Source organism: Salmo trutta, unplaced genomic scaffold (genome assembly GCF_901001165.1).
Source record: "Salmo trutta unplaced genomic scaffold, fSalTru1.1, whole genome shotgun sequence".
NCBI classification, from domain to species: Eukaryota; Metazoa; Chordata; class Actinopteri; order Salmoniformes; family Salmonidae; genus Salmo; species Salmo trutta.
In genome coordinates this window covers 390,682-400,050 of record NW_021823412.1, presented here as the reverse complement: position 1 = coordinate 400,050, position 9,369 = coordinate 390,682, and the positions used below count along the sequence as shown (strand labels likewise).

The window sequence follows — 9,369 nt, the reverse complement described above, 5'->3', positions numbered from 1 at the left end:
ATCACCAGCATTTCATGTAACATTGAATAAATACATTAGATCAGTCACTTTGGTTAATGGGCCAGTTTCCCAGACACAGATTAAGTCTAGTCCTGGACCTTAAAGAACTTTCTATTGAAACTTCCATTGAGCGTGCTTTAAGTCCAGCACTAGACTCAATCTGTGTCCAGGAAACAGGCCCCATATGTATTACTGACATGCTTGTCCTTGTTCAGGACTCCACACACTGGATTCAGATTGAGCCCTTGACTTCCACTGTCCAGGGAGTGACAATGTTCAGGTAAAATAACTACTTTTAACATTTCATTCCACCTGCTAGTGTATTTCCCCATTACCTTTGGGAATAGTCTTCTAATCCAACCTCTCCATTTGACCATTGACCCTCTCTACCATAACTTGTTGTTGCCCTCAGACACAGGACACCCAAAGGGAGTTATGAGTGCACAGTGTCTGGGCTCCGCTGGCTGTGTGAGAGAGATGTCATTCTGAAGTATCACTTCAGGAACTGGGATCCCTACAGTCACCTTCTGAAAGACATGCAGTACACACAATGTGGTCCATTGCTGGACATCACTATGGAGTTAGGTGAACTGGAGGAAGTTCATCTACCACACTGTGTCTGTTTAGGTAAAACCATATAGAAATAGTATTCAGAAAGACATTTCCATGTAACTGAGTTTCACTTCCTGAATGAATGAATTAACTATTCTGGGAGTTTGAGTTTACTGTGATCTGGTACTGCATAATCTGTGTGTGTTAGTTGGATGAATAATAAAATATTTGTCTTTCTGTCTCCTTTCTATTGTGTTGTTCAGGGACCAACCCTTCCCTGAGGAATGAGATGAAGATTATTCATGTAGAGGAACATGGAGAGTCTTCAGAGGAAGTGCATGAGGTCACCAGATTCCATGCTAAGATTCTCCATCCCAAGTTCTCACCTATCGGTCCGATACTGAGTTTACTGTCTTGGAACGTAGATGTCCACTGTGAGCTGATGCTCTATCTGACAGTGAAAAGGGAAACATTAATTTCTCGCCTATACCTGTTCCCCTGGAACCCCAGCCAAATACAGGTGAGGGACCATTATTATAGAGATGACCTTAACTAATCAGTGGTGCAGTTTATGTTGACACTCATTAAATGAATATAAGTGTGTTGCTAGTTTTCTGAATAATGTTTGAATTAGACTATACATTGACTGGCTGGGTATTCCATGCCTCGTGTCGCAGGCTGTGAAACAACAGGAAATGTCTGAAGGGTCTAAAAGGATTCTCATCACAAATCCAGAGCAGTCCCTAAAACTGAATAGTTCCTTCAGACTGAACATTCCCTTTTCTACCGCCATCAATCCAAAGGTACAGTTTCAGTAGAATAAGAACATGAATCTGACATTTAAGTCACATCTCTCTGTCTCTCTCTCTGTCACATCTGTCACATCTCTCTCTCTGTCACATCTCTGTCTCTCTCTGTCTCGTTCTCTCTGTCACATCTCTCTCTCTCTCTATGCTGGCAGTGTTTGGTGCATGCTGGGTATTGTATGAGCGAGTGTGAGTGTTGTCTGGCCTGTGGTTTCTTTCTAGTTGCATTTTTTTGGTGTTTTTTCTTTTTCTGCTGATTCAGGTTTTTTTCAGTGGTAGAATTAGATATATTGTATTTCTTGTTGAATTGTCCTGGTGTTGGTGGGGATGGCGACCCACATGTGGTCGGCGTCCCTGCCACTTGGGCACGGCTTGAGGTGTGTTACTGAAGCTACTGTCACTGTGGAGGAGTATCTGGTCTCAGTAGGAGAGAAGGTAGGCTATGAAAAAGTTACACCGCTGTTTCTCCGTCAACAAGGGTTACGATTTTGAATTTACCACCTTTTATTACAAATGAGCGATTGGAGCATGAGTTATTGCGGTTTGGGAAGTTGGGTTTCAAACACTCGGCTCTGAAAAAGGTTGTCGTTTCGGGCGACAGGTGTTTATGTTTTTGGATTCACCGGAGCAGACTTTGGAGTTCTCGTTTAAAGTCAAGTATGACAACAGACTGTATATGGCTTATGCTGGTACGGGTAGTCAACAGTGATTTGAGTGTGGGGATGTTGGCCATAAGCAACATGCTTGCAGGTGGTCCTCGTAACGCCTGGGCTCACTAATGTAGGGATAGGTGGGCTGACAGTGGTAGAGCAGCCACAAGCACCTGTTGCTGAGGAACAAGTTGTTTGTGTTGAGGGTACTGAGTTGCAGTTTGTACCAGAGCGGAACATAGCGTCTCATGTGCAGCAGAAAAATATTGTTGTAGGAGCTCAGGATGGATCAGGGGAGTCATTTCCCCAGACTGCTGAGAAGATGCCCAGTACGCATGATGGGGTACAGGAGGGGGTTCAGGTGGGGCTAGTCTCTCAGGTAGTGGAGATGCCCAGTACGCGTGATGGGGTACAGGAGGGGGTTCAGGTGGGGCTAGTCTCTCAGGTAGTGGAGGAGATGCCCAGTATGAGTGATGGGGTACAGGAGGGGGTTTAGGTGGAGCTAGTCTCTCAGATAGTGGAGGAGATGCCCAGTATGAGTGATGGGGTACAGGAGGGGGTTCAGGTGGAGCTGGTCTAACAGGTAGTGGAGGAGATGTCCACTACTAGTAATGGGGTACAGGAGGGGGTTCAGGTGGAGCTAGTCTCCCAGGTAGTGGAGGAGATGACCGGTACTAGTGATGTGATACAAGTGGGGAGGTTTTATTTTATTTTTATTTAACCTTTATTTAACCAGGTAGGCCAGTTGAGAACAAGTTCTCATTTACAACTGCGACCTGGTCAAGATAAAGCAAAGCAGTTCGACATATACAACAAGACAGAGTTACACATGGAATAAACAAACATACAGTCAATAATACAATAGAAAAAGTCTATATACAGTGTGTGCAAATGAGGTAGGATAAGAGAGGTAAGGCAATAAATAGGCCATGGTGGCGAAGTAATTACAATATAGCAATTAAACACTGGAATGGTAGATGTACAGAAGATTAATATGCAAGTGTAGATACTGGGGTGCAAAGGAGCAAGATAAATGAATAAATACAGTATGGGGATGAGGTGTTGGGTGGGCTATTTACAGATGGGCTATGTGCCGTGATCTGTGAGCTGCTCTGACAGCTGGTGCTTAAAGCTAGTGAGGGAGATATGAGTCTCCAGCATCAGTGATTTTTGCAGTTCGTTCCAGTCATTGGCAGCAGAGAACTGGAAGGAAAGGCTGCAAAAGGAAGAATTGGCTTTGGGGATGACCAGTGAGATATACCTGCTGGAGCGCGTGCTACGGGTGGGTGCTGCTATGGTGACCAGTGAGCTGAGATAAGGCAGGGCTTTACCTAGCAGAGACTTATAGATGACCTGGAGCCAGTGGGTTTGGCGGCGAGTCTGAAGCGAGGGCCAGCCAACGAGAGCGTACAGGTCGCAGTGGTGGGTAGGATATGGGGCTTTGGTGACAAAACGGATGGCACTGTGATAGACTGCATCCAGTTTGCTGAGTAGAGTGTTGGAGGCTATTTTATAAATGACATCACCGAAGTCAAGGATCGGTAGTATGGTCAGTTTTACGAGGGTGTGTTTGGTAGCATGAGTGAAGGATGCTTTGTTGCGGAATAGGAAGCCAATTCTAGATTTAACTTTGGATTGGAGATGCTTAATGTGAGTCTGGAAGGAAAGTTTACAGTCTAACCAGAGAGAGTCGGCCCAAGAATTTAACCCTGTGCCACCCCCATAGAGACTGTCAGAGGTCCGGACAACAGGCCCTCCGATTTGACACACTGAACTCTATCAGAGAAGTAGTTGGTGAACCAGGCAAGGCAATCATTTGAGAAACCAAGGCTGTTGAGTCTGCCAATAAGAATGTGGTGATTGACAGAGTCGAAAGCCTTGGCCAGGCAGAGCTGATGATCGAGGTAGGGGTAGCCAGGTGGAAAGCATGGCCAGCCGTAGAAAAATGCTTATTGAAATTCTCAATTATAGTGGATTTATCGGTGGTGACAGTGTTTCCTAGCCTCAGTGCAGTAGGCAGCTGGGAGAAGGTGCTCTTATTCTCCATGGACTTTACAGTGTCCCAGAACTTTTTTGAGTTTATGCTACAGGATGAACATTTCTGCTTGAAAAAGCTAACCTTAGCTTTCCTAACTGCCTGTGAATATTGGTTCCTAACTTCCCTGAAAAGTTGCATATCATGGGGGCTATTCGATGCTAATGCAGAACACCACAGGATATTTTTGTGCTGGTCAAGCAGAGGGGAGTCAGGGGTCTGTGGCCTCAGTTGAGGAGGATCAGAAGAAGGATATGGATATTTCAGCTGATAGCAGCTGGCGATGACTCAATTCACAATCTAGGTGAGGTAAATGGGTTTCTGGACCAGACTTTTGGGAAATCTGTTAAATTGGCCTGGGTATTAGAAGTAATAAAACAGAAAAGGCTTCATGTAGTTTTTCAACAGGAGATACATAGTGATGAGGCTAATGAGGTTGACTGGGGAATATGGTGGGAGGGGCAGCATATACTCAGTCATAGTACTACTTTCAGTGCTGGGACGGCAATTTAGTTTTCCTCAGGCTTAAGGGTGACTGTGGTATCTAGAGATTGTCACGGGTTGGGTTTTATTGGTCAATGTTTTTTTGTAATGTTTCTGCTCCTAATGAGGGTAGAGAGCGTAATGCTGGATTTGATCAAATAAAGGAAACCTTAAGACAGTGTGACCAAGAGGGGTGTATGGTTTTAGGGTTGGACTGGAACGGTACACTGGATTTTACTGTTGATCACACTGCTGAAGAACCTCACCTGCGGTCAGCTACTTGTCTGTCTGGTCTTCTAACCGAGTTTGAGCTTTCTGATATGTGGAGAGTAAGAAATGAAAAAGTTAGGCAGTACACATGGTTAAAAGTTAATGAAGGTGGTGTCAGTGCAGCAAGGTTAGACAGGTTGTATGTATCTGATCACTACTGTAGTAGTTAATGAAGGTGGTGTCAGTGCAGCAAGGTTAGACAGGTTGTATGTATCTGAGCTCTACTGTAGTAGTTAATGAAGGTGGTGTCGGTGCAGCAAGGTCAGACAGGTTGTATGTATCTGAGCTCTACTGTAGTAGTTAATGAAGGTGGTGTCGGTGCAGCAAGATCAGACAGGTTGTATGTATCTGAGCTCTACTGTAGTAGTTAATGAAGGTGGTGTCAGTGCAGCAAGGTCAGACAGTTTGTATGTATCTGAGCTCTACTGTAGTAGTTAATGAAGGTGGTGTCAGTGCAGCAAGGTTAGACAGGTTGTATGTATCTGAGCTCTACTGTAGTAGTTAATGAAGGTGGTGTCGGTGCAGCAAGGTCAGACAGTTTGTATGTATCTGAGCTCTACTGTAGTAGTTAATGAAGGTGGTGTCGGTGCAGCAAGGTCAGACAGGTTGTATGTATCTGAGCTCTACTGTAGTAGTTAATGAAGGTGGTGTCGGTGCAGCAAGGTCAGACAGGTTGTATGTATCTGAGCTCTACTGTAGTAGTTAATGAAGGTGGTGTCGGTGCAGCAAGGTCAGACAGGTTGTATGTATCTGAGCTCTACTGTAGTAGTTAATGAAGGTGGTGTCGGTGCAGCAAGGTCAGACAGTTTGTATGTATCTGAGCTCTACTGTAGTAGTTAATGAAGGTGGTGTCGGTGCAGCAAGGTCAGACAGGTTGTATGTATCTGATCACTACTGTAGTAGTTAATGAAGGTGGTGTCGGTGCAGCAAGGATAGACAGGTTGTATGTATCTGATCTCTACTGTAGTAGGGTTGTAAGGTGACATTACTGCTGAGGGTTTTTCTGATCACCATATTGTTACTGTTGATATTCACTTGTCCTGTCCATGAAGGTCATCACCTTATTGGTATTTTAATGTGACGATATTACATGACGCCATGTTTTGGGAAAAGTTTTTGTTGTTTTGGGAAGAATTGAGGGTTATTATTTCTAATAAGAGATGTTTTAGATGTTTGTAAACTGTCTGATGTGAATGTGGGTTTACTTTCTTTGGATCAGGAGAAGGCTTTTGACCATGTGGACCACCAGTACTTGTTCAAAACAATGAAAGCCTTTGGGTTTGGGGATGTTTTTTTGTCTTGGATGAGTTTACTGTATGCTGGGGCCTCATGTATGATGAAGGTGGGGGTGGTTTGAGTTGCCCCATCCCTGTCCATAGGGGTATTAGGCAGGGATGCCCAACTTCAGGACAGTTATATTGTCTGGCAATTGAACCAATACTTTGTTTTTTAAGAGCGAGGCTTACTGGTTTCTCTGTGCCAGGGGTTATGAAGGGTCCCGCGATAGCACGGTCTGCGTATGCTGATGACGTGACAGTTTTTATTACAGGGGGTGAGGATGTTAAGGTTCTCTCAAACGCTCTAAAGGTGTGTGAGGGGTCTCCTCAGGTAGAGTTAATTGGGGAAAGAGTGAATCACTGTGGGCAGGTCAGCTTCAGATAGGGTCCACTCCACGGTTGGGATGAAGACTTTTTCTAGGCTCCGATGTCTTTCAGAAAAATAACTGGGATTGTGTAGTGGAGAAGGTGTGTGCCAGATTGTCTAGGTGGAAATGGGTGCTACCCCAGCTGTCTTATAGGGGAAGGGTGCTGGTAGATAATAACCTAGCCACCTCTACCCTGTGGCACAGACTAATGATTTTACAGCCACCTGATACAAGAGCTTCACAGGACCCTTGTCCATTTCTTCTGGTCGGGACAACATTGGATTAAAGCTGCAGCCCTGTACCTGCCACTGCACCAGGATGGACAAGGCCTGGATGGACAAGGCTTTCTGGCTTCAAGCAGCCCAGAGACTGTTGTACAGTGACGGTTCTAGCTGGGTGGATACAGTCTACACATTGATGAGGAGAGCAGGCTGTTTGGGCTTAGACAAGCACCTTTTCCTCTTAAAGCTGGAGGGGGATGATTTGTCTGGCCTGACTCCATTCTATGGGTCTGTTATGCAGACTTGGAGAGTTTGTCATGTTGGGGAGGGGTGTCCATTCTGTGCTGAGTCTGAAACTCTGGTATATCTGTTCTTACAGTGTCCCAGGTTGGTCGGGATGATTGACCTGATCACTGGTTGGTTCTCAGCTCTAGGAGAGGTTTTCTCTTCCCAAATGTTTATATTTGGGACAAAGTCCAGGTTTAGTAGAAGGGGTGTAGTTCTCTTAACTTTGTGTCAGGGGCAGCTAAATTAGCAATTTGGAAAACATGAAAGAACAGTATTCGAGGACAGGGGTCTGTGGACGTGGTGGGAATGCTGGAGGAGATGTTGGCAGCCAGACTGAGGGTTAAGTTTATCTGTTACAAAATGGTTAACATTGATCTGTTTGAGTACATGGGGTATTCAGAGGCTGTTGTGTTGAGTTACTGTGGAGGACGATTTGGTGTTGTGTTTTTAATTGATGTTTAACCATGTTTTTGTTTAACCTCTCTGTCTCTCTCTCTCTCCCTCCAGAGGATTCATCTCATACATAGAGACAGCACAACAAGCTTTTTCAGGGCGATTGTGAAAATGACAGGGGTTGACATTGAGATGGAGTTATTCAGTGAGGATGAGAGGACAGTATGGAAAGAAATGGTATCACACGGTAGGAGCACATGTCAATCATCACTTTGTACTTTAGTACCAGATGCTATTTAGAGTGATATAACCTCATGTTGTTTATCTTTCAGATGAATTCGTCACTGACACCCGTTCAACTAGTAAGTAAACATGAGAGATACAAACCAATGACTTGAGGGTCAGTCAACATGGTTTACTGTAGGACCTGGACTAGTCCTGATTATAAAAGACTGTCTTCAAGAACAATGACATCTCCTCCAGGACTTGATGTAGATTAGTCTGGTTCTGAATGACCCAATGACATCTCCTCCAGGACTTGATGTAGATTAGCCTGGTTCTGAATGACATCTCCTCCAGGACTTGATGTAGATTAACCTGGTTCTGAATGACCCAATGACATCTCCTCCAGGACTTGATGTAGATTAGCCTGGTTCTGAATGACCCAATGACATCTCCTCCAGGACTTGATGTAGATTAGCCTGGTTCTGAATGACCCAATGACATCTCCTCCAGGACTTGATGTAGATTAGCCTGGTTCTGAATGACCCAATGACATCTCCTCCAGGACTTGATGTAGATTAGCCTGGTTCTGAATGACCCAGCCTGTTTTTCTATGTCTGTGAAACCGGCCCTAAATGTGAATATGTGATATGTTCAGGTCGTTATTGTGAAAGATCATGTTTTCTCAATACTTTTATTTTAGGAGTCTGTTTCTAAATGACTGAAATGTAAATGTACAAATGTAGTTATTTTGTAACCTGACTCTCAGGTGCTGTGTTGGGGGCAGGAGGTCCGGCTGAGAGCAGTCTGACTGGTTCTGCAGAGCAGCAGCTGCGTTCTGTACGGACAGAGTTTGTGAAACGAGTGTCAGGACCTGTCCTGAATGAACTGCTGGACGGACTCCTGCAACACACAGTCATCAACCAGGAGGAAATGGAGTCAGTGAAGGTGATAGCTGAGAGGACAGAGAAGGCACGTGACATCATCGACATGGTGTTGAGAAAAGGAACTGAGTCATGTTCCAGGATGATCAACCTTCTTGTGGAGCTGGACCCCTGTCTTTGTTCACTGCTTCAGATCAACACTGTTGGAGTACCAACCTAATGGTAGAATGGATAGTAACAGTGTTGGAGTACCAACCTAATGGTAGAATGGATAGTAACAGTGTTGGGGTACCAACCTAATGGTAGAATGGATAGTAACAGTGTTGGGGTACCAACCTAATGGTAGAATGGATAGTAACAGTGTTGGGGTACCAACCTAATGGTAGAATGGATAGTAACAGTGTTGGGGTACCAACCTAATGGTAGAATGGATAGTAACAGTGTCGGGGTACCAACCTAATAGTAGAATGGATAGTAACAGTGTTGGGGTACCAACCTAATGGTAGAATGGATAGTAACAGTGTCGGGGTACCAACCTAATGGTAGAATGGATAGTAACAGTGTTGGGGTACCAACCTAATGGTAGAATGGATAGTAACAGTGTTGGGGTACCAACCTAATGGTAGAATGGATAGTAACAGTGTTGGGGTACCAACCTAATGGTGGAATGGAGAGTAACAGTGTTGGGGTACCAACCTAATGGTAGAATGGATAGTAACAGTGTTGGGGTACCAACCTAATGGTAGAATGGATAGTAACAGTGTTGGGGTACCAACCTAATGGTAGAATGGATAGTAACAGTGTTGGGGTACCAACCTAATGGTAGAATGGATAGTAACAGTGTTGGGGTACCAACCTAATGGTAGAATGGATAGTAACAGTGTTGGGGTACCAACCTAATGGTAGAATGGATAGTAACA

The 9,369-nt window shown here is 44.6% G+C and overlaps 1 protein-coding gene across 1 annotated transcript; it reads left to right on the top strand.

Annotated features, from left to right (window-relative positions):
• Positions 1-891: 891 nt before the first annotated feature.
• Positions 892-8,709, top strand: LOC115190798 (uncharacterized). The gene is made up of 5 exons (XM_029748879.1): positions 892-1,072; positions 1,230-1,355; positions 7,458-7,590; positions 7,676-7,705; positions 8,335-8,709. The coding sequence occupies exons 1-5, from the start codon at positions 995-997 to the stop codon at positions 8,667-8,669; spliced, it is 702 nt and encodes a 233-aa protein (XP_029604739.1). The 5' UTR covers positions 892-994; the 3' UTR covers positions 8,670-8,709.
• The last annotated feature ends 660 nt before the right edge of the window (positions 8,710-9,369 follow it).

Excerpts from the sequence above, each read along its gene's own strand:
- LOC115190798 (XM_029748879.1), top strand. The coding sequence starts at position 995 with ATGCTCTATCTGACAGTGAAAAGGGAAACATTAATTTCTCGCCTATAC. Across the intron at positions 1,073-1,229 it reads GGAACCCCAGCCAAATACAG|GCTGTGAAACAACAGGAAAT; the intron begins GTGAGGGACCAT and ends CTCGTGTCGCAG. Across the intron at positions 7,591-7,675 it reads GAAAGAAATGGTATCACACG|ATGAATTCGTCACTGACACC; the intron begins GTAGGAGCACAT and ends TTTATCTTTCAG.